The sequence below is a fragment of the Equus asinus genome, chromosome 13 (genome assembly GCF_041296235.1).
Source record: "Equus asinus isolate D_3611 breed Donkey chromosome 13, EquAss-T2T_v2, whole genome shotgun sequence".
Lineage (NCBI taxonomy): Eukaryota > Metazoa > Chordata > Mammalia > Perissodactyla > Equidae > Equus > Equus asinus.
Window position 1 is genome coordinate 57,200,555 of NC_091802.1, and position 25,233 is coordinate 57,225,787.

The 25,233-nt window shown below is 43.8% G+C and overlaps 1 protein-coding gene across 3 annotated transcripts in view; it reads left to right on the top strand.

Annotated features, from left to right (window-relative positions):
- Positions 1 to 25,233, top strand: part of SEC14L1 (SEC14 like lipid binding 1) — a 54,347-nt gene that overhangs the window by 15,570 nt on the left and 13,544 nt on the right. For all 3 annotated transcript variants that reach the window (XM_044744604.2, XM_070483695.1, XM_070483696.1), the window contains 6 exons: positions 19,018 to 19,167; positions 19,287 to 19,418; positions 20,698 to 20,826; positions 21,646 to 21,877; positions 23,164 to 23,273; positions 24,724 to 24,913. In XM_044744604.2, the coding sequence (XP_044600539.1) occupies positions 19,018 to 19,167; positions 19,287 to 19,418; positions 20,698 to 20,826; positions 21,646 to 21,877; positions 23,164 to 23,273; positions 24,724 to 24,913 (943 nt within the window). The remainder of the gene's footprint in view (positions 1 to 19,017; positions 19,168 to 19,286; positions 19,419 to 20,697; positions 20,827 to 21,645; positions 21,878 to 23,163; positions 23,274 to 24,723; positions 24,914 to 25,233) is intronic.

A 25,233-nucleotide genomic window follows, 5' to 3' on the forward strand; every position in this document is an offset into this window, starting at 1 on the left:
TCTTGTTTGAAACCCAACCTGAAGTTGAAAACAACAAGTGTTGGGGGTGGGGTAAACATTTTGTGTTATTCTCTATGCTTGAGGAGAGTGGCTTGTTGGCTCAACTATTTTAAGTATTAATGGGCAACCCTTTTATACAATGAATCAGTGGCGGTAGTCCTTTGATAGTCATTTAATTGAGTACGGACTGGTGAGGCTGAGAAAGCAAACTAGGGACGGTAGTCTTTTCAACTTCCTCTGGGTCTCACTCAGATCTGGGGAAGTTAACACAGTGTGTATATTTTGATTCTGCTTTGTCACCCTACAGTGGAAAAGGGGGGAAAAGTCTTTGTGTTTGTGGTTCTCATGGTCATGTTTCTTTTTCATGAAGGAAATTTTAGAGTGTTTTGTAAATGATCCTTAAATACAGCTGTATCATGTTTTTAGCTTTCAAAGTTTAAAACTTTTAAAGCACTTTAGTTTGAGAATGTTAGTCATATACCTGGGAGGCAAAGTAGGGTTGCGTGCTGTAGGGGCTGGGAAACAGTTCTGGAACAGCTCCTGCGGCAGAGGTCTCGCCTGCTGGAGAGGATGGCAGGGCGTTCAGCTGCGCTGGGCCTTGAGCACGCGGCGGGCGACCGAACGGTCTCTGTGGGCTCTGCTCTCCTCGAGCGTGCAGTCCACTGAGAGGACCTGGTTGCCGGGGCCCCTGTGGGCAGACAGGGGTCGTACTGCTGGACCACCGTTTGTGAAATACCTAAAGAACGTATAAAAGGTCTAAGAATAATGGCAGGCATTTATGGGTGCTTATGAGCCAGTGTCTCATTTATTGCTCACACTTGGTTTGTGGGGCGGCTCTTCCTTTTTTTTCCTCCGGCTTTATTGAGGTATAATTGACATGTACCATTATATTATTGGTTTAAGGTATACAACGTCATGATTTGATATATGTACGTAGTGTGAAATGGTTACCACAATAAGTTCTAGCTATTACCTCACATAGACATTTTTTTTTCTTATGATGATAACTTTTAAGATCTACTCTCTTAGGAACTTTCAGATATCCAACACAGTGTTGTTGACTGTGGTCACTGATGTGGATTAAGGCTGCCCCAGCTAGAGAAGCCCAAGGTGACCTGGCCTACATGCCAAACTATACGACCCAGTGGACTTTTTATATGGTATGGATTAGGACTGCCCCAGGGAGAGAAGCCCAGGGCATCCTCACCTACATGCCCATCTATGTGGCCAGATTCGTATCTAAAGTTATATGACTGCACAATAACCAGACCCCATCTGCACTGAAATCATTTAATGACTTTTTACATCATCTTTTCTTTTTTCCAGTAAAAATAAGTCACGTACCCATGCCTTATAAAATTAGCCCTAACCCTCAACTCAGGGCAGCAGCAGGAGCTCTGACTGCCCATGGGTGCTGTCCCCATGCGGCCGCAGCAGGAGCTCTGACCGCCCGTGGGTCCTGTCCCCACGCACCAGCTCTGCCTGCCCATGGGTCCTGTCCCCATGCTATTCTATTCTCTAAATAAAAGAGCACTACTGCCAGATCTTAAGAGTCTAAGAAATCTTTCTTTTGACTCCTCGGCTCACTGACCCCGCATCAGTCACCATGCTGTACGGTACAGCCCAGGACTGACCTGTGTCACAGCTGTAAGTTTGTACCTTTTCGCCTAGGCTCTCCTCTTAGTCCACTTTACAGATGAGGAAGCTAGGTTTAAATTGCTTGCCAAATGACCGTCCCTGCCCTGGGGCCTTGCCCGCTGGCGGTGGTGCAGACTGCCCGCTGCCCTAGTTCAGAGCCGGCCGCACGAATGCACAGACTGCCTACAGCCAGCTCACCTCCACACAAGCCTGGGTCTCGTCCGTCAGCCAGCAACACTCAGACCTTGGGCTTTCCTAGTTATGGACAGGGCCAGTTTGCACTCTTTGCTTTAAAATTCCTCCCCATTTCTCCTCCCCGAGTCTCTTTTTCCCTTTGATCGGTCTCTGTCTGACCCAGGTCCCTGCTGGGCAGGGAAATTTCTTCTCTAGAGCTCCGTCTTTGCTGGCTCGCAGTCATTCTTCCTCCTGTCTTTAACGGCTGGCTGTTGCTAGCGGGTGGTACTGCTGGGATTCAGATCAAGGCCTGCTGCCACCAGAGCCCAGGCTCTCCGCTGACTGTTGTGTGCCTCCCTGGTTTGTGTCTTAGCCCTCAAGTGACATCACTCCAGGAGTGGAGGGACAGGGCACTGTTGGGTAGCGGAGTTGAATGCCTGACAGTTGGGTGTGGGTGGATGGAAAGTCTCTAGGAACTCTTGAGTTTAAAGTAGTTTGAGGCCGTAAGTGCTGGTGCGCTCCTCGCTGTGGTGGACATTGTGTGGGGTTACCCAGAGAAGGCTTTGTCTGTCACCAGAACAGCGGATGACTCTCCCAGGACTGTGGGAGCAACGGTCGAATGTTTACGTTTATTCAGGCCATGATGGGAGCTGAGCGATTAGTTTCCTGATGTGAATTCTTTCCCTTCCAAGTCTACTGTGCTTCTTCATTCTGTGGCAGATGTTAACTCCATGAGCACGACGCCTGGTTCGGGGCTACCTGTAACTGAAACCTTTTCAGAGAACATCTTGTTATTCAGCAAAACCTCCCCCCTTGTTTATTTTACGAACGTCCTCTTCCTAACTTTGGTCACGTTTATCTTCAAGGCCATATTTTCTCCTTCCAGCGATTGACTATAGTATATTTAGCTAATTAATGAGTGATATAACTAGCTAAGTCCATCATTTCTTATCCTTACTTCATATTACAAAGGGAATATTTTACTCTCAATGCCTAAATTTAAATAAGATAATTTCTGTCTTTATCTTCTCTTGGCTTTTTCTTTTCCCTATAGCAGGTAGGAGACCTATATGATGTTATTTCCAGCTAGTTCCTATTTTTTTAGTTGGCGAATTATAAACTTAAAATAATTGGTTTCCAACAAGCCTCATGAGATTTACATCTTGTGTTTTTAGGACCAAGGGGGATGTAATTATCATTTTAGTCTGGTGAATACATGGATTTTTGGGGGGTACATTTTCAGAGTGTAGTAAAACAAGATAAATGTCACGTGAAAAATGTCTAGTTTTCAAAGCTTTTGCATGAGAAAGGCCCCCTTCCTCTTTGTGCACAGCGGGTTGGTGTTGGCCTGTTGCACGGCAGTGTCTTGGTGCTCAGTCACTTTTTCCCTCTCTGAGAGGTTCATGTGCAGCATGGAAGAGCAGCCACGTTTCTTAGTATTGTACTCATTCTGTGCCGGGGCCTGCTAAACACTTTACGTTTTCTTTTTTAATCTTCCAAAATTTTGTGCGTCAGAGAAGATGAAGAAACTAAAGTGAATTGAAGAAGGTGAAGAAACTGGAGCTCAGCGAGATGAAGTAACCTTCCCAGGGGCGTCTCCGGGGTGGCCTGGGGTTTGAGGCCAGGGCTGCTCTCCCGGGGCCTGTGCTCTGAGGTAGGCTGCTGCCTCTGGCGTGGGACAGCCCTCAGTTCAAATCCTGGGGCGTTTGCTTCTCGCAGCTTCTGTTCTCTCGTTTTGAAGTGGGGAGAAGCTCATTACATGGAAAGATTATGCGTAGTAAGTGCAGGACTCTCTGTGAGACTGACTGTGATGCGTACACATAGGCTCTGGGGAAGCAGGCGAGGGTTTGGCAGTCGCTGCTCTGATTCCTTTCTCCCCTTGGGGAAGCTCTGCACGGGTGGGTCCTTGTCCTGTGTTCGCGCATCCTCAGCGCCTGCTTGCAGTGCCTGCCGTGGGGAATGGAGTGCGTGTTTGTTCAATCAATGGTGATAGGAATTTCTCTAGGTTCTTTTAAAAGAAGTTTGTCTTTCTCTTTTTGTTTTCTTATAGCATGAACAGTTAATAGTGTTTTACCTTTGGCCAAGGTGTTGCTTGATGTCTTTTAAAAAAATATTTGATAGATTTTATTTTTTTAGAGCAGTTTTAGGTTTACAGAAAATTGAGCAGAGAGTACAGAGAGTGTACCCCAATCCACTTTCCCCTGTTGTTTCTGTCTTGTGTGGCATGTTTGTTTCAGTTGGTGAACCAATATTAATACATTGTTATTAACTAAAGTCCATGGTTTACATTCACTCTTTGCGTTGTACAGGTCTGTTGGTTTTGACAAATTTGTAATGTCGTGTGTCCACCATTACAGTATCCTGCGGAGTGCTCTGCCTGTCCATCCCTCCCTTCTCCCCTCCAGCCCCTGGCAGCCACTGGCCTATTCATTCCCTCCATAGTGTTGCCTTTTCCAGAATGTCATAGAATTGGAATCATACAGTCTGGAGCCTTTTCACACAGGCTTCTTTCATGAAACAATTATTTACGTTTCTTCCATGTCTTTTTATGGCTTGACCGCTCATTTCTCTTTATCGCTGAATAATACTCCATTGTGTGGTTGCCCCACAGTCTGTTTATCCAGTCACCTTTTGTAGGACATCTTGGTTGCTTCCAGTTTTTGGCAATTATGAATAAAGCCTTTTATGCTGCATTCCTTTTCAAATATCCTTGAGATTTTCTTGCTCTGTGCTGAATGATGGCCAGTCAAGTTTCTTTATCAGGAAATACTGGTCACTATTAGAAATGCTTCCTTGAGTTGGCATGCCAATAAAAACTATATTTATGTTTCTATTGTGGTTTATTTTAGCTTTATTGAGGTATAAATGGCAAATAAAAAATTGTACGTTTTAAAGGTGTACATTTGACATATCTGTAGATCTGTGAAGCCATCACTGTGATTGAGATAATGAAGATACCCATGACCTTAAAAGTTATGTCCCATTGTAATTTATTCCTCCTTCCCACCCCCAGGCAACCACTGATTTGCTTTCTGTTACTGTAAAGTAGTTGGTATTTCTTAGAATTTTACAGAAATAGAGTCACATATACCCTTCTTTTTGCCTGGCCTCTTTGATTCAGCATAATTATTTTGGATTCATTCATGTGTGCATGAATAGTTTATTACATTGTATTGCTAAAGGGTGTTTCATTGGGTGGATATACCACAATTTGTTTGTTTACATATATTGCAGCAGGAAACATTGGCATTAAAAAAAAGGAATACTGAGGCTGGCCCAGTAGCATAGTGGTTAAGTTTGCGCCCTCTGCTTCGGTGGCCCAAGGTTCGTGGGTTTGGATCCTGATTGTGGACCTGCACACTGCTCATCAAGCTGTGCTTGATGGCATCACACATACAAAGTAGAGGAAGATTGTTACAGCTGTTACCTTAGGGTGAATCTTCCTCAAGCAAAAAGAGGGAGATTGGCAACAGATGTTAGCTCAAGGCCAATCTTCCTCACCAAAAAAAAAAAAAAAAGAAAAGAAAAGAAAGAAAAAAGATAATACTTTTTGATTTCATAGTACTTTTATAAGGTTTTGGATCTGTTAGAATTAAGAGTAAAACCTATAATTTATTTTAATATCTGGATTAATATTTGTAAACTAGAAAACAAAGGGATACTTTTCAGGCTGTCAGTAAAAAAAGAAAGAAGAAGAAAGAAAGAAAAACAGTTACTAAAGTTATATTCTGGGCAGAAGACAAAACTAGATCTGTGAATCTTGGGAACAAGAGAGGGGAGGGATAAAGTGGATAAAATTGGGGAAGAGTTGAGCAGCAAGGGAGCTTGCACTGTGGGGGGGCGGAGCTTCCAGAGCAGGGAGGGGCCTGAGGCCTGACTGATCCCTCTGCCTCCAGAATCTCTTCAGAGGGGGCCTTGGAGCCCCCTCAGTAAGCTGTCCTGGAAAGAGTTAACTGATGTTTATGTTTGGTGTGAGTTTAGAGGCTGCCTGTTGTAAAAAAAGTTCCCTCTGGGGGCCGGCCCGTGGCAGAGTGGCTGTACTCCCGCGGGCTCTGCTTCTGGGCCAGGGTTGGTGGCTAGGGTCTGCGGGCTAGGGTCTGCGGCCAGGGTCTGTGGGCCAGGGTCTGCGGCCAGGGTCTGTGGCTAGGGTCTGGGGCCAGGGTCTGCAGGCCGGGATCTGCGGCCAGGGTCTGTGGGCCAGGGTCTGTGGCCAGGGTCTGCGAGTTCGGCTCCTGGATGCGGACCTGCTCCGCTCATCAGCCATGCCATGGAGGCCTCCCACGTACAAAATAGAGGAGGACTGGCGCAGGTGTTAGCTCAGGGCTAATCTTCCTCAAGCAAAAAAAAAAAAAAGAGGAAGATTGGCAGTGGGTGTCAGCTCAGGGCGAATCTGCCTCACCAAAAAAAAATAATTTCCTCTGCTGCCAGAAATCTTTGAACAGGAGATACAGCCTTCTATTCTGTATCTAGACAAAAGGCTTTAAATAACAAAGCCTAGTTGATAAAAACAGATTTGGAACTCATATAATTAGTTTATCAATAAGTATGAATGACTCTCTGGGTTTCATGGAGAGAAGAAATTTATCATAAGACTTATTATTTAGGGCGTCTGCCACCACAGCCTCACAGACGTTCTAAGGACAGTAACTAGGACAAAGATGTGTAGTCGTCAGGTCAAGATGTTTGTTACAGAATTCACTTACGTGTTGTGAGTCAGCCAGGAATATCAGAGCAACTTCTTGAAGTGTGGCTAGTGAGACTGAGGAACTGAGTTTTAATGTTAATTACTTTTAATTAAATTTACATAGCCACGTGTGGCCATGGCTGCTGGTTTAGATGACGCCCTTCTGGAGCCCTTCTGTTCTTGAGTGGAGGGGTGGGTGTGCCTCACTCTTGAGGATAATCCCCTCTTCTCCCTGCCTCCCCACTGTGGAGTGAGTGGATGTGGTCAAATTGGCATACGTGGGTTAGCCATGCATTTGTTGGAGCTCACTGAACAGTTAAGAACAAACATATTAAGTGACAATCCACTGACTTGATAATCCTTTCATTTTATTTAAAGGTTTTGTCCTTCATGGTTTTGACTGGTTGGCACTTAAAACAGCTCTTGAATTTTTGTGAGAAAATAATTAAATGCAACCTGTTATGGTTAATCTCTTAGGTCAGGAATGGGCAAACTTGCTTGCTGCCAGATTTTGTACACAAGCTAAAGGTGGTTTTTACATTTTTTAATGGTTGGGAAAAATTTAAAAGAATAATATTTCATGGCACGTGATAGTATATGAAATTCAAATTTCCGTGTCCATAGGTAGTGATTCATTGGAGCACAGAGGTGTTCGTTTGTCTGCGTATTATCTGCGGCTGCCTCGTCCTGCAAAGGCAGAGTTGAGTATTTTAGACAGAGATTGTCCCGTAATTCTGAAAATATTTACTGTCTTGCCCTTACTTAAAAAGTTTGCTCACCCTTCTTAGATTTTTAAAGCTCTTTATGCAAAAATTAGAACTTACTAGAACACTGGTTTGTATTTGATAGAAAGTTTGATAATATAGGGTGATTAATTGGATTGAAGCTCATTTGTGTAGATTTTGAATAATGCCTCTTTAGGCAAAGGAATTTGTGACTAAATGGATAAAATTTAAAACACTTGGAGCCACAGTTCCTAACCTGTGTTCTGAGGTGCCCTGGAGCACCACAGTGTGGTAGGATATTTTTAATTTTTCTTTTTAAAGATTGGCACCTGAGTTAACATCTGCCGCCAATCTTTTTCCTTCCTTCCTTCCTTCCTTCCTTCCTTCCTTCCTTCCTTCCTTCCTCCCTCCCTCCCTCCCTCCCTCCCTCCCTTCCTTCCTTCTCCCCAAAGCCCCCAAGTACATAGTTGCATATTGTAGTTGTAGGTCCTTCTGACTCTACTATGTGGGACGCCGCCTCAGCATGGCTTGATGAGCGGTGCCATGTCTGCGCCCAGGATCCGAACTGGCGAAACCCTGGGCTGCTGAAGTGGAGCTCACGAACTTAACCACTTGGCCACTGGGCCGGCCCCAGGACACAAATGCTTTTTAAGTTGTTTGGACCTAATAATTTAATAAATGGTATTTCTTTTAGCCTTGGGACACTGTGAAAGTTACTGAGATACCAAGGGTGCTGTTAACTGAAATTTGGAAACCTCCAACAGAGTGCCATGCAGCAGTGCTTCAGGACAAGTGTCCCCAAATAAGCCAGTCAGAAATGTCATCGGGGTTGGCCAGGGACGCAGCGGTTAAGTTTGCACGTTCCACTTCAGTGACCCAGGGTTTGCCAGTTTGGATCCTGGGTTTGGACCTATGCACCGCTTGTCAAACCATGCTATGGTAGGCGTCCCACATATAAAGTAGAGGAGGATGGGCATGGATGTTAGCTCAGGGCCAGTCTTCCTCAGCAAAAAGAGGAGGATTGGCAGCAGATCTTAGCTCAGGGCTAATCTTTCTCCAAAAAAAAAGAAAATGTCATCAATGATTATCTTCAAGACAATAAACAAACTGCAAGCCCCCCCCCCCAGCCTAGGCCCCCTTCGGCTTTGTCTGAGATGTCAATCTTGAGATCTTTCAGAAACGTAGCACTCCTGAGCAAGTGTGGGCCTTAGTTTTCTAATCTGAACTCAAATGCAGAAGATGCAGTTAATCAGACAGACTAGATTATGCTTTGAATTTTATTTGAAAGCTCAGTAACTCTATGTCAGTCTGTTAGATTGTGTTAACAAAAGTTTCCAGGTGATCTTGCCTAGAAATTCTTGAAGAGGAAGACAAGTACTGTAAGATATCATATTCTAGAAGCCCTTGCTAAATCAAGGCTTTAGCTGTACAGTTGGTTGTGTCCGTGTTAGGTTCAGCAAGGAGAGAAGGAATGGCGTCCATTCGTCTTTAACCAGGAGCAACCTGCAGCTGCTCTGTTAGAAATTACAGCTAAAGCAAGATCCGAATGGTAGGAAACAAGCCCATTTTTAGTAGTTTTAGGTGATAAGTCCCCCTTATCTGCGGTTTCACGTTCTGAAGTTTCAACTGTGGTCTGAAAATATTAAGTGGAAATTCCAGAAATGAACAATTTATAAGTTACATTGCCCACCCTTCTGAGTAGTGTGATGAGGTCTCGAGCCATCCTGCTCCGTCCTGCCCAGGACACAAGTCGTCCCTTTGTCCAGCAGATCTCACTGTGTGTCCTGCCCTCCTGTCAGTTACTTAGCAGCCTTGGTTGTCAGACTGACTGTCGCTGTGTCACAGTGCTTGTGTTCATGTAACCCTTATTTTGCTTAATAGTGGTCCCAATGTGCAAGAGTAGTGATGCTGGCAATTCGGATCTGCCAGGGAGAAGCGGGAATGTGCTGCTTTTAAGTGAACAGGTGAAAGTTCTTGACTTAATAAGGAAAGAAAAATGATCGTATGCTGAGGTTGCTAAGATCTATGGTAACTATCTTATTATTAGTTATTGTTAATCTCTTACTGTGCCTAATTTATAAATTAACTTTATCATAGGTATGTCTGTATAGGAAAAAACACAGTATATATAGGATTTGGTGTTACTTCAGGCAGCCACTGGGGGTCTGGAACGTACCCCTTCAGACAGGAGGGGACTACTGAATTTTTCTTCTATGCGTAATTCTTTGTTTTCCTGTGTCTTTTGTCCTTATAGCAATGGTTTGAATACTGTGGGGCCATGGTGCTCTTTGCTGAGTGTTGTGAAAGATTGATAGTCATTCCTCTCCTGTGAACCAGGAACCATTTGTGAGCAGGACACATGACTGTCAGATGTGCAGTGTAAGCCACAAACACAAGTACGCTGTCCTCTGTGGGGAGAGTGCCGGATCGGAGGGCACGCCACATTATGCTCTATAGGGGGTGTCCCAGTCCTTTGCCATATTTGCCTGCTGCTCCTTTGTACCCACTCCTTTGTTCCTTTACTTACTGATTTTTGGGGGGGGGAGGCTCATGTACTAGCACTTGTTTCTAGGAACCAAAGGGTTAGGAAAATTTGTAGTAGAAAATCTTAAAATGGAGAGAACTGTATTTAGTACCAATTTGTGTTGTTCTTTAAGAGGAGATCGTTGTCAGTAATTTGGGTTCAGAGCACTTCCATCCCACTTCTCATTCAGATCTGCAAGAACCCTGCCTTTTGGAATAGGGTCAAGTATAGTTTGAGTATCACTAACCTGAATTATTTTAAGAGGTCAGAAAAAACCCTACTACTGTGTGGGGTATTTTTTTTGACACTTAAAAAATATCGTAGTATGGATAAATCAAACTTTTTACGTGTGAAGTCTTTTAATGATGTGGGTAATTTTTACGAGGTCCTTTAGAATTGTGTCACGGTTGCCTGCTAACGTCATTGGAAGGTCAGTTCAAGAGCAGGTAGTAAAGGTGGAGTCCAGTGTGGGCTGAAGGGCGGAGTACACAGATTGTCATTGGATGTAGTGACCTTTCTTTGATGCAGGCCCAACACCCCGTTGGCACAAATGCCTGAGTCCATGTGCTGTTTTCCTAAGAGAAAATATGTGGAGTCTAGAAGAAATTCTGAAGTTTCTTTTATCCTTTAGCAAAAATATTTCATGTCTAGAACTCTTGGAGCAAAGGAGTGGATATATGAATGAAAGAAACTGTGATATATTGATGCAGAATTCCTCACGTTTCTTAGCTGATGTTTGCCCAGTCCCTCTCTGTTGTTAGAGTAGTATATATTGAAATGACTCCTTTATCAAAAGTAAATATAGCTGGTTTATAGCTTTGTGTGCTAACTGTGAGAGTGGGTGTTAGGAGAGAGGGATGGTAAAAAGAATGTGTTCCTGGTAAAAAATATCTAAAATGTTTGGAATTGCAAATGTTTTGGTGTATGGTGTATGAGCAACACATTTACCATCTGTTCTTTCAACTATAATTGTGCCTTCCACAGTGTTCATCATAATCCTATTTAATGAGAAGGTCCTAGAAAAGAAGGGAACCTCTGATTGGCCAGCTTCATCATCTGTCATCATTCTCTCATCATTCTCTCAGATGCCCTTTCCTTAGGTCTCACAGCTTTTCCAGACTAAATATTACCTCTGGAAAAAGGGTGTTATCAGGACCATGGAATTTGAGGTTTTCTAAGATGAAATTTGTAATTTAAATTTAAATAAAATTCAGATATGTTTGGTTTTAGAGGGAAATGGCTTAGGGTATATCAAATTTTTATGTATTTTTGGGGGGGATTTTTTTTCGCTTTTTTTCTTTTTTGAGGAAGATTAACCCTGAGCTAACATCTGCTGCCAATCCTCCTCTTTTTGCTGAGGAAGGCTGGCCCTGAGCTAATATCCGTGCCCATCTTCCTCTACTTTATATGTGGGATGCCCGCCACAGCATGACTTGCCAAGCAGTGCCATGTCTGCACCTGGGCTCTGAACCGGCGAACCCCCGGGCCGCCGAAGCGGAACGTGGGAACTTAACCACTGCGCCACTGGGCCGCCCCCTACATATTTCTTTTTAGTTTTAATATAATCATTATATTTTCTTGTTTGGTCTTAGTGGATGTTCCAGCCTGTTGTTATGACTTAATATTTTGGTCTAACTGAAGACTGGTGATTGAGAGAAATGACTGGTTTGAATACAGCCCTTCCCCAGTACAATCGTGCGTGCCGTTCTGCTGCTGTTAGTTTGCTCCCAGCCTTGTACTAGTTTGAAAACAGCTCATCTGATGGGTGGTCAGTAAGTACTTGGATGAATAAAGTGCATCATGACTTAACTAGATTGTAACTTTTCTTTGAGAGGGCTCAAATCTTCACATTGTAGTTTTATAAATACCTTATTAAGCAGGAACACATGTATTCACAAATAGCATGTGATTTGGAACTCGGTTTCTAATGGACTGAATAGAAGCAAGTTCAGTAGTAGTGGAGGTGGAGCGTGAGAGCCCGCAGAGGACTGAATGGTGATAAAGGCAGTGTCGGGGCCCCCAGGCTCCCCGGCGTGTTGTCACTTTTAATATCTAGAATTAGCTTAGGGCTTTATATGCTTCTGAGGGTCAGCAGCAGACCGTGATGCTCGAAGCTGTTCCTGGAGCCACCTCCCGTGCTGGAGCCGGCTGCTGAGTGAACTGACGTTCTAAGCGGGTCTGAAGGACTCGTCTGGAGTTGTGCATGCTTTGCTGCCTTGTGGCTTGCCAGCTTCTCCCTCGAGGAGCGCGCCCTTCTCCCTGTGTTGCTGCTCTAAAGCTGCGCCCCTGCGGACCCGTGCAGACGCGTGCCCTCAGCGAGGCCTGCTGTGACCACCTCAGCCTGAAGTGATTTCCCCTGAATCTCTTAAGCAATTTGATTGCCAACACAGTTCATTTGCAATTTGTCACCTCCTCCCTCAGTCTTCTTTTCTGTGGTTGTACACAGTTATATGTTTGTATGTCTCACCTCTAAATAAGCCCCGTTCCTTGTCTTCCGCTTTTGTGCTCTCTAGGGTCTTAGCATAGTGCCTGTATACGCAGGCCTTCCATATATAGCTGTTATTTTGATAGTCAATGAGCTACAGAATTGTAACTCTGAGGGACTTTAACCAGTATGCCACATTTTCTTGATATGTTGTATATTTATTCCTTTGAGCACTGTCAACTTCTAAGAGAGACTTAAGCCATGGTTAGTTTAAGAAAACACTTACTGATTCTTCCAGGACATAACCAGGTCTGTTTATAAGTGAGTTTGATGGTTGTGTCTAGTGCCATAGATTATCCAACTGGCTATACAGAAAGCAACTGGCTTAGTTTGTTGGAGAAATTAGATATGAACGTGGTTCAATTTAAAGGTAAGTTCTTTAAATGGAATTTCTTTTAAATGGGTTTTCCTGACAGAATGCAGTGTTAAGCTCATTAATTCTCCAGTTGAAATGTCTTCACTAAAATGTGGTTTTCTTTAGCACAGTGCAAGCTTTTAATATGTCAAAATTGCGTTCAAAGGTTGGTTAAAAATTGAAAGTCCTGTGGCCAAGCTCCCAAATTGCAGGCTCCGAAACCCCTTTTGGAAGAGGAGGAGCGGGTGTGAGGAGGTGGAGGAGGAGCGGGTGTGAGGAGGTAGAGGAGGAGCGGGTGTGAGGAGGTGGAGGAGGAGGAGCGGGTGTGAGGAGGTGGAGGAGGAGGAGCGGGTGTGAGGAGGTGGAGGAGGAGTGGGTGTGAGGAGGTGGAGGAGGAGCGGGTGTGAGGAGGTGGAGGAGGAGCAGGTGGTGTGAGGAGGTGGAGGAGGGGGGGTGTGAGGAGGTGGAGGAGGAGCGGGTGTGAGGAGGTGGAGGAGGAGCGGGTGTGAGGAGGTGGAGGAGGAGGAGCGGGTGTGAGGAAGTGGAGGAGGAGGGGGTGTGAGGAGGTGGAGGAGGAGGGGGTGTGAGGAGGTGGAGGAGGAGCGGGTGTGAGGAGGTGGAGGAAACTGAGCTACCCGGAAGGAGCTTTCTTCTTGGGGCAAGTGGATGAGGCCCTTATTTTGTTCTCATTATGGAAACACTTGCTGTGTTAAATAAAAAGAAGGAACAAATGATCACATGGTTATTTCTCTTGCAAAAGTAATTTTTCCTTTTAAGAAGAGACATCAAAGAACATTTCTATCTCGCTGAAGAAATTACTTCTGGAAGAGTTAATTTCATTCAGTCTTTCTTGATGTTTGTATTTGATAAATGTTGAATATGATTAGGAAATGACTTGATAATATTGCAGATAGTTTGCAAAAAAATAAGCAGACCTTTGGAAATTGCTGCTGCTCTTCTGACAGTGATTTGAACCTGGTGAGGGTTGAAACGCGGGTCTTCCTCAGTTCTCTCATAGAGATTTCTTGGTGTAGAGATAAAAATTGAAGGCTTGCTAATGTGGGCTCTTCAGCTCAAACAGGGTTTTAAAAATAGGGCCACTTCACATAAAAATCCAGATTGCTGGCTTCTCTTGAAAAACCAGAAGCTTGCGCTCTCTGGGCCCGCATCTCCTCTGAGCTGCGGTGAGCTGGAGCTGGGCAGGAAGCCCCTCTGAGAAGGCGCGGGTCCCCGTTGCATACCTGGCCACAAACTGGGGCCAGAGCTTTGGGCAAACCTAAAATTTGTATTAGTTTTCGTGTGTAAAATGTGACAATGTCGTATTTAATCAGTTATGTGTAAAAGCACTATTAGTTTACATGGGGACTTTTCCCGCCAAAGTTACCTTAGTAACTAGTAGGAAATACTAATATTTTTCCCAGCTGCTGCTTTTGAGAAATTTCCATTTTTAAAAAAGTTGATAAAGTGTAGTGAACGCAACTGTATACATTTCACCTAGATAAATTAACAAATTTGCTTTATCTCTTTCACACACACACACACCATTTTTTTTGCAGAACCATTTAAAAGTAAGCTGCATATATCATAACACTTTTGCCCTAAATACTGAAGTATGTATTGCCTAAGAATAGATATTCTCCTACATAACTATCATTATCATACCCAAGAAATTTAACACTGAGAGAATAATATTTAGTGTGTAATGCGTGGTCACATTTCCTTAAATATTCTTTAGAGCTCTTTTTATTCTAATCCAAGAGCTCATGCAGCATTGCATTTGATAGTCCTGTCTCTTTAGTTGCCTTTACTCTAGACAGTTCCCTGCTTTTTTGGTTCATCTTTCAAGACACTGACGTTTTTTCTTTTTTGAGTCCAGCTTGTTTGTTTTGTAGAATGTTCCATAATTTGGATTTGTCTGATTGTTTCTTTGTGCTTAACTTCAGCTTCACAGTTTTTGTTATGAGGACTGCATAGTTGTGTATGCTTCCATTGCGTCACGTCAGATTGTCAGATTGTCCCATTTTTGGTCCTGAGTTCCGTCATTTGATTAACCATTTGATGACTACTAGATCTTCCCGTTATAAAGGCACCTTTGTCCCTTTGTAACTAATAATCTGCAGTAATCTATTTAAGGCTGTGATATCTCTTCCAGCAGCCACCTTTCAATAGCATCCACTGATGATCCTTGCCTGGACTGGTCATTGTACTTCATGCTTGCAGAACGGTGATTTTCTAAGCCTGTCCTTCCTTCTTGTCGTTATTAGGTGATGTTTTTCTGTAAAATTTCCTCCCCTGCCCATTTTTCTTGAGTATCACTGTATGGTTTATTATGCTTTAACATCCTTTTTCCTTCTGGTGCTCAGATTATCCCAGAATTGGCAAGTGGAACCCCTTCAGGCTGGTTCCTATGTTCTTTTTTTTTGGGGGGGGGGAAGATTAGCACTGAGCTAACATCTGCCAATCCTCTTTTTGCTGAGGAAGACTGGCCCTGAGCTAACATGCATGCCCATCTTTCTCTACTTTATATGTGGGAAGCCTACCACAGCACGGTTTGCCAAGCAGTGCCATGTCTGCACCCGGAATCCGAACCGGCAAACCCGGGCTGCCGATGTGGAACACGTGTGGTTAACTGCCGCGCCACCGGACCAACCCCTCCTATGTTCTTTTGACATGTCCGCATCAGTCACTGAGCACTTCCTTGACTTCTGGTGAGAATGCTTCAGACTCCTCTTGACCTTTCCTTGCTCCAGACTTGTAATCAGCCATTTCTCCAAGGAGCATGGATTCCTTTTTAGTAGGGAATGGTATTTAGAAACCAAGATCTGGATGCCAAGTTTGCTCCTTGATACTGAGGTGTCATTGCTTCTAGGCCCTTCTTATGGATAGAGCTAGGACATGTATCAGTGTTTTTAATAAAATTGGAATGTGTCTGTGTTTCAGAGACTGTAGAAACTTTATAGGTTGTAGTTCATGCTGGAAAACTATGGTATGGTATTTATAAACAATTTCAGAGACTAGAGTTATGTCAACTTTTTGCAGTCTTCCTTTTCTGTAACCCTCCAGAAAGTTAGAGTTTTGTGTGCTAACAGTATGCAGAATTCTTTAACTGCTACCCATCTCTGAAAGACAGGCCGAGGTAAGTGAGCGCAGAAAGAAAAAGTTGGATTCATTGGTTTATTTAGTAAGCTTTTATTCCATAATTCAAAAAATGTGTATTGAATGGCAGCTTTGTTTTAGACATTGGATAAGGTCCTTATTCTCCTGTGGATACAAAGAGAAGTAGGACTTGGTCTCTGCCCTGTGGCTGAGTGATGCCTGTGGTGGCAGGTGGCAGAGGAGAAGGGGACGTGGAGGGAAAAAGGTCGATGCTTACTCACCACTGTTAGACCAACAGAGCTTTAGAGAAGAACATATGATTCCCTGTTAGTTGCTCGTTAGCCTGGATACCGTAAACGCCAAGTGGTTGGGGCCTCCCAAGGTGACAGTGAACGTCTGTGCAAATGGGAGTCTGCGTGGGCGGATCACTTTACAGGGAATGGAAAGTTTTCACTCTGTTCTAAATTCAAGGCTAGGCTGTGCGGGTAATGCCTTAAGCTGACAACTCTATTTCAAGAATTAAAAGGACGTTGTGGGTATTTTGAAAATGACCTAATAGGTACTTAAATGGGAGAGACCCTAGCTGAGATTGTTTCCTGTTGAGTGCTTACTCTACCCTTTGTGTGACTTAAAAAAAACTGTTTTGTTTGAAGCCCTTGTATTCTCAATGTCTTGGCGCTTCATACTGCTGGAATGTACAAAGCCAGTTTTTTTTTTTAACATAGTACAATTTAAAAGTCAGTTTCGATGTTTTCCGGTGTCAGTGTGTAGAGCAAATGATAGTCTTTTTTGTCTAGAATTGTTCACTTGTGCAGTATTTAATGCTAACAAATTTTAGGGCCTCACTGAGACTTATCTGTGGTATGATCTGAGCAGTTAAATAAACTTCTTAAGTGTTTATTATAAAATGCATTGAGACAAATATTGTGTGGTTTAGCAAGATTATAGCAGTAATTGGATTCAGAGTATATTTGAGGGGAGTAGATAAACATGAAAAGTATATTTTCAACTCCCAAGTAAAAACGTTTAAAAGCAAATAGAATTGTTCCACATGTGGGCTTTGCCTCCCTTCCAGACCATCCTGTGCATTACTCTAAGAGGAATTTTCTGAAAACGTGACTCCAGTCACAGGGCGGAGTTCCCTTCGTCCCCATCCGCCTGCTGAATAGGTCAGCTCCAGGAGGGCAGGGCCTTCTGTTGGTCTTGGTTCTCCACGCCCTTGGGGCCTGGCTACATGGTCGGTGCTCAGCAGGGACATGCCTTGTCACAGTGCCACTGCAGGCTGCCATTTCCCTGCCCTACGGTAAGCTGTGGGTCCCTGCTCGCACCCCGAGGTTTCCTCACAGTCACAGTCCTGGGTTCTCTTTCCCGGAAGTCCTCTCCCCTCATCACTGACTACAAACAGATTTCCCCACTCCTTGAGGCCTCGGGTGAATGCCTGCTTTCCCATGAAGCCCTTCCAAACCGCCCTGCCTCCAAGCTGAGTGTGTTCTCTCTCTCCTTAAGCCTGTATAGTAGGACACTCTCGCGTATTTCCCTGACTTTCCTTCCTGAACTGTCTGATTCATCTTCCCCTTCCTCCCTCCCTCCCATATTGCCTTGCCCGGTACCTTATAAATATATATATAGCAGGAGCACAGCATAAATTTTTCAGATTAATGTAACCTTGTAATGTGATGGCGAGAGAGTGAGATACATACCAGAAAACTGAGAATGACTTGGAATGGAATGGAATGGAATGGTAGTGAGAATCCTGAGTGGAGGAATTAGTATGTTGTTCTGGTGCCTTCTGGGCTCTTCCATGGCAGCTCTTGTGGTTTGAGTATTACTTATCTTCAGATGGTCAGACCTTTCAAGGGGAACATCAGGAAACTTCTCCAGGAAAGGCAGGGTTTCTTAGTGTGATGGTACTCTGAAACTGCTTGCACCTCGTTAGAGGTAAAATCAGAGCAGTCTGGGCCATTTTCACTGATCTTTTTAACACCATAAATTTCTGCCTTGAATGTATGTTTGGTTATGATTAATTTAAGAGGGGAAGTCGGAGTTCCCGTCCCCCCATCTTTAGTACACCCTAGTAGAGGAGTGGCGTCTGTCTGTCCAGCATGGGCATCGTCTCCTTACACCGAGGGCAGAACTTGGAAGCATGCCCTGGGCTTCCTTCTTCAGGTTCTTTCTTCCAGCCCAGACACTTGTCGTGCTGTGTCCTGGGGTTTCCTCTTCACATGCACCTGTGAGCCATCGGATCACATAGGCTTGAATGCGAATCCAGAAATTAGTTCAGTAATCTTCACAGTTGCTGCAGAGTAAACTAGATCTAGTGCCCAAATGCATTTTCTAAAAGTTTGATGAATTCTCTAGCAAGTCTTTTTTTAAGTTTTTTATTTTAAGATAATTGTAGATTCACAATATGTTAATAAAATGTTATTCACAAGGAATAATACGGAGCGTTCCCATGTGTTCTTTATCCGTTTTCCCCCGATGGTAGCGTCTTGGGAAAGTATGGCACCTCATCACAACCAGGATATCGACATTGATGCTGTCAAGATATTGAACAGTTCTGGAGTGTCTCTCTTGTTGCCCTGTTATAGCCACCCCTACTTTCCTCCTGCCCCCACCCCTTCCTTAACCCGTGGTAACCGCTAATCTGTTCACCATTTCTATAATTTTGTCATTTCAAGAATGTTACAAAAATATTTGTCTGTGATCCATTTTGGGTTAATTTTTATATGAAGTGTGGGATTTTGGTCACGGTCCATTTTTTACCCATGGACGAGCAGTTTCTTCAGTAATATTTCTTGAAGAGGCTATTCTTCCTCCATTGAATTGCTTTTGCGTCTTTGTCAAAAATCAATTGTGCATCTTTGCGTGGGTCAATTTATGGCTCTCTGCTCTGTCCATGGATCTGTGTCTCTCCTTCTCCCGCACAGTGTTGATTGCTGTAGCTGTAAAGTAACCCTCACTACTGGATAGAGTGACTCCTCCCTCTTCACTCTTCTTTTTCGAAGTTGTGTTAGCTATTTTAGTTCTTTTGCCTTTCCATATAAATTTTCAAATAACCTTGTTTATAGATACAAAAAAGTTTTGCTTGGATTTTGATATTATGTTAAACCTCTATATCCATATAGAGAGAATTGACATCTTTACTATGTTGGGTCTTCCAATCCATGAACATCGAATTTCTTTTTCAATGAAAGCTTACGCTATAAAGACAGAGATAGCCGTGATGTAACATGTTGACATGTCTTAAGAGATAATTCTGTTCCAGGGGGATTATCAATGACAAACTGTTCAGGTTGCATCTTTGTTCAATTCCTCTTTCTAAAAATTGGTTCACAGGCCTATGAAAGGAGGTTCCCTACGTGTCCTTTGATTCCGATGTTTGTGGACAGTGACACTGTGAGTGAATTCAAGAGTGAAGATGGGGCTATTCATGTCATAGAAAGGCGCTGCAAACTGGATATAGATGCACCTAGACTGTTGAAAAAGGTAACTGGAAAGCACATTTTGGAGGCAATCCCCAAAACCAAAGTGAATTGATGCTTGCAGCTTCTGTTGCCATTGGGTGTTATTAATCAACCCTTTTTCTCTTTATTTCTTTTTTAAAGATTGCAGGAGTTGATTATGTTTACTTTGTCCAGAAAAACTCACTGAATTACCGAGAACGTACTTTGCACATTGAGGCCCACAATGAAACGTTTTCTAATCGAGTCATCATTAACGAGCATTGCTGCTACACCGTGAGTAATCCAGCAGGCCGCGGGAGGCCCGTGAGCATGCGAACGTACAGCTTCCAAGAATTGTTTGGCCATCTCTTTAAACAGTGCATTTCTTTGCCTTAGAGGGCAGTTCTTCCTCAAATATTGTCGTTTGTTTCCGATTAGTGGGATCCGTAGGGTAGTAGGTGTGGTTTACTGCAGAACAGATTGCATTGTTGGAGCCGTCACGGTAGCCAAGTGATGCCTTGATTTATTTGTTAACATTACTTTAATATGCTGCATGTTTTCTGGCCCCACTCTAACACTTTAGAGATATATATTGAAGGACCCAAGATACTGTGTACATCTAAGATGAGAGCCGAGTATATCTTTCTGCCCCACCATCCTCACTGCTTACCACCCTGTTTCAGGACTTCTCCTACCAGATTATTAGAATAACCTAATAGACTCGGCTTCTACCTTTCCCCTCCTACAGTATATCCTCGACACTGAATCCACAGTGATCCATTTAAATGTGTCAGACCATGTCATACTTTTTCTGGGCTCAAAAACCTGCCGTGTCTCTGCCTTTCACTCAAAGGGAAAGCCCAGAAGCCTTACAGTGGCTTACAGGGCCCTGCGTTGCCTCTTAATCATGCCTCAGCTGTCCTGCTTCCTTGTGCACAAGCCGCCCACCTTCTTGCTGTTCCTGCATCTCGCGGCCAGGCTTCCCCTGAGGCCCTTTGCTCCAGGGGCTCCCTCGGCCAGGATCACGTTGTCACCAGGTCTCAGCTTGACTCCCGCCCTCACCTCCTTCAGGCTTTGCTCAGCTCTCCCTTTCTTCATGAAGCCAGCCCGGAACACCCTGCTTCATTCTGCAGCCTGCCCTCTAATCCTTTGAATTGTTCTCTAGCTTTTCTTTTTTCCATAGCACTTAGCTTCTGACAACGATATAATTTATTACTTGTTATGTTTATGGCTAGTTGTCTATCTCTCCTTGCTAGACTATAAGCTTCACAAGGCAAGGATCTTTGTTTTATTCATGGTGGAGAATACTGCTCAGTAAATATGGTGAATGAATGAATGAACCAAGAATGAAAAGGAAGCTCTCCTTTTAATAGTCATTTTTGGGATATTTTAGAAATATTACTTGGTTCTTCATGATTTTGAACCTGTGTAATTTTTCCATCTGGTGTTTTCATGGTAATAACATTATTAGTAAAATAAGTGTTTTTTCTGGTTACCAGTTGATTGAGGAGCAGACAAATGATATTCTCCAGTGTCAGTATAGTTAAAGGAATGCTTTCTCATTCATCTGCAGGTTCACCCGGAAAATGAAGATTGGACCTGTTTTGAACAGTCTGCAAGTTTAGATATTAAATCTTTCTTTGGTTTTGAAAGTACAGTGGAAAAAATTGCTATGAAGCAGTATACCAGCAACATTAAAAAAGTGAGTCTGCCTTGGAATTTTATGGAAAAGGGTGGGCAGGAGTTTCAGATGACCTGAGCTGGCAGTCTTTTCAGAAGGCTGAGAATGGGTTCTTCAGGGCTCCCAGTCATTTCTTGAAGAGGAATAAGACTTTTCCCCGTGACTTACATCCCAGGGAGTGGAAAGGATAGGTGGGGATTCAGGCAGTGCTGGTTGCCAGGGGAGGTCGGGAGGAGTGTGTAGCCTCTGGCTGTGGCCTTCTCTGCTTGGCAGTGCTGGGAAAGGTCAAAGTTGCAGGGAGGCAGGAGCAGGGGGCTTACAGCACCCCCGGGTGCCAGCTCAGGGTCTGCTGGTGGGAGGTAGTGCGGTGCTGGAGAGGTGCCAGCCAGTTCATCTCTCAGGGCTCCCCAGCCCTTGGGTGGTTAGCTTCATCATCCATGGAAACTTACTTTCTCGTGTTTATGCTGCTACTCATTGTTGTGGAATTTTGGTTTTGAAATGTATCAGTATGGCATTATGGAGTGCTTTTTTTGAAGGCTTGTTTTAAATGGTATTGGAAAGAATTTGGATTGAGGCACAAAGCACATACTGAGTACAGGTGTGGTAAATCAGTGCTTTTAATTAGTCGTGTAAAAAGTTCCCTCTCTTTAGATGTATTTCCTAGACCTCTGGAGAAGAAGTAGAATAATTATGTAAAACAAAAAACAAAGGCTTTTGGGTTTTCTTTTTCCTATTTATTCCATAGCAATTCAGTTTTTATTAGTGTTTTAAAAACCCATGAAGCATGAATAGTTTGAATGTTGAGTATATACTAACCTTGAAACTGGTTTTGTTTTAAAGGGAAAGGAAATAATTGAATACTATCTTCGTCAGTTGGAAGAAGAAGGCGTAACGTTTGTGCCCCGTTGGACACCACCTTCCATTGCTCCCTCTTCAGAGACATCTGCGTCGTGCAAGAAACAAGCAGTGGCGTCAGCTGTCGTCCCAGACGCTGCTCTAAAGGAAGGGCTGAGCAGTGAGACCCCCGGTCACCCGAGTGGGGTGCCTGAGCCCGCGGCGGGCACCCCTGATGGTGGGTCTGAGAGCAAGACCAGTGGGTTACGTGGAGTCGTTTCCACTCTGCTTACTCTACTGTCCTTGTTTCCTGAGGATGTTTAGATGTTAAGTAAAAAAAACGGGTCTCGTTACTGTCCCTTTTCCTCTAGTTTATGTACCACACTCATTTTATCTTTTTTCTTAGAATGAAGAAACTTAGAATTTTCTTTTTTAATGGGCAGGATGAGTTACATCCAGTTATGCCTTTACTTAGATGAGGAAATATTTTTCATTTATTTTAGTTGACGTCTTTAGTGAATGTAAATTAGCAGCTAGTCCTTTTAACAATTATGTTGTCATCACTTTCGCTGCTTACTGTGTGCCAAGCACTTGATGAATATTGGGTCACTTAATAGTGGTTCCTTTTAGGTAGAACGTGGTGATTATTCTCATTTTATACATGAGTTAACATGAGAAATTGAGTAACTTGCATAGATAGAGTCATATAGCTAGTAGGTGGCAGGGCTGGGATTAAGCCTGTGCCGCTGGCTCCAGTTTCTGCTTTCAGCCACTGTGCTTTGCTGCCTTTCATGTGTGTTACACACACACACACACACACAACTTTGTTATTTCTAAGAGTATTGCCCATTGTACCAAGTTCAGAAGGCAGAAAAATAAGAAAACACAGAGAATTCTACCACTCAGAAGTTTTGTTAAACCATCAGTATTTATCTTCCCATACATTCTTCTCTGCGGCTGAACTATGCCATTTGTTAGCTTTCAAGAGGTGGCAGATGGCAGATATTTTAATTGGACTGAGGATGCGTTTTATTTTTCACATCATGAATTTTTCTTTGCTGTACTTAATTTATCACATTCTTCCAGTTTATGTTACCGTGTCTTGAAAAAGATTTGTTATATTCTTGAACACAGTGGCTCTGTTCGTAATAAGGTTAGATCCACTTGTTTGTTTTATTTCATGGTTTTAGATCATGTAAGGCCTCTTTATGTAACTTTGAATTAAAAGTCAGTCAGTATCTGTTACTATTGTGACTACTATTGAGATTTGCAGCTGGAAGTGGCCCGATGGTAATCGGGGAGAGGTCGTTGAAGCAGCAAGTTTACTGTGGCCTGGTCACTGGTTTGATTTTAGAGACTGGCGCTGAGCTTCTCCCTGGCGGCTGGTTTGAATCTGCCGTCCCTGCGGTTTCATTCGCCTCTGAGACTCCAGGGCCACACGTGAGCTGCGCCGGGCAGGACTGCGGAATGCTTCAAGTTCCAGTGTCCTTGGTTGTAAACGGTTTCACGTGACTTATGTTCCAGACAAACTGGATGCGGACTACATTAAGAGATACCTGGGTGACTTGACCCCGCTGCAGGAGAGCTGCCTGATCCGGCTCCGCCAGTGGCTCCAGGAAACCCACAAGGGGAAGGTGAGAGTTGGCGCCTCGCGTGTATGGACGCTGTCTGGGAAACCCTGCACCCCTGACTCCGGCCGTAGTTACTGAGAGTCAGTGCTCCCAGCAGCCGTAGCTGGGAGTGTGAAGTCCTTGACTTTGTGTCATTGTGTGGCATGCGAGTCCCCTGTGGCCTTTCTCTGTGTAATTAGCTGTATTTTTCTGGGTTTTACAGAGAATAGCCTCACTTAAAACAATTACATGTCAATTTACACAGCAACAGTATGTTCCAAGTATTCATCCATTGTAATTTTCAGAAGATTTGGAAAGAGTTCACAGATACGTAGAGATTAGAAATGTTTGAGCTTTGATTCTGAGGTTTTTGGTAAATTTTAGCATCATAAAGAATTAGATTTTTGTAATAAGCCTCATCCTAATGGGGGACTGAAAGCGAGCAGAGGCAGATTCCTGTGTCTAGCTTGTTACTGGTATCACTGAGTAAAGGGAAGCTGGGCCTTGCCTGTTGTTGGCCTGCTGTCTCCTTGTGTCGCTGTTAGTTACTACAGTGCAACTGTCCAAGGACTGTTAGTATCAATTATTGAGAAAACAGCCACTGTAATAATAGTTATCATTTCTTGTGCACTTGCCATGTACTAGACATTGTTTCAAGCTCTTTATTAAATGCTCCCAACAGCCCAGTGAGGTGGGTGCTATTTTTGTTACCGCTGTGGTACACACGAGTAAACTGAGGCATGGAAAAGTTGAGTAACATGCCCAAGGTCTTATACCTGGTGAGTGGTGGGGCCGTTTGGTTCCAGAACCCACTTTCTTAACCACTTCTGTATAACGGAGTCCTTTCTGAGTGAGGATGATGCATGCTCGGTGCTCGAGTTATTTCTGCAGGAGTGGGGTAGTGAGCTGGTTCCATCTGCCACTCTCTCCTCATCTCCCGTGGCCCAGCGGCATGTGTTAGTGAGCCTGTGGCCGTGAGGAAGACAGCTGGTCCAGATGGGACTTAGACATGGTCTTGGCCTTGTTTTTACTCGGGGAAGCCGACCTGTGGATTCGGAGATCCAGATCCTGCTGATAGCGAGATCTGGAGACAGTTCCTGACTGTTAGCAACATCACCACTGCCACCAAACCAGCTGCACTTCTCTGCATTTTCTTTATTTAAGTGTAACGTGTACAGAAAAGTGCGCATCATAAAAACTCATAGAGCAGCACAGTGAATTGGAGCATTTGGTGTTGAAGAAATTATGCCTTCACTCTATTGAAACTAAAACGGAATACTCTAAAGATTATTTAGATTAATACTGATTTTCTAAAGCGTTAAGGGAGGTTTTCCTGGTAACGGCTAGTTTTAAGTTGTATAATGCAACTCACTTTTGACAAGAAGTTAAAGTTTTAGTCTTACTCGCTTAGTAACTTGCTTTTTTCCCTTAGCAACTTTTAGCATTGCTTAGAAACATCTCTTTCTCTTAATAGATCCCGAAAGATGAGCATATTCTTCGGTTCTTGCGTGCCCGGGACTTCAACATCGACAAAGCCAGAGAGGTCATGTGTCAGTCTTTGACTTGGCGGAAGCAGCATCAGGTGGACTACATTCTGGACACCTGGAACCCTCCGCAGGTCCTTCAGGACTACTACGCGGGTGGCTGGCACCATCACGACAAAGGTACCGTGTGAACGTGGCATTCGAGACAAGCTTAGAGACCTCCTTCTTCAGAATTAAGTGGGGTTCCGTGAGGGCATTGTCCTTCCCATCTCCTAGCTTGAACAAATTGACCTATGCCTCGTCTCGTCACCCCCCCAGTGCCACACTCCACACCCCGCCGGGAAGTGCCCTGCAGAGCAGACTGTGCTTGCTTCTTCCTCATAGCACACGCTGCCCTCGGGCAGGTTACTTCACTTCTTTCTTATTAGATGGAGCTTGTTTTGACTTACTTAAGAAACGAAACTTTGAAGGCAGAGTTTTTTCAGTCGCACAGTGCTGGT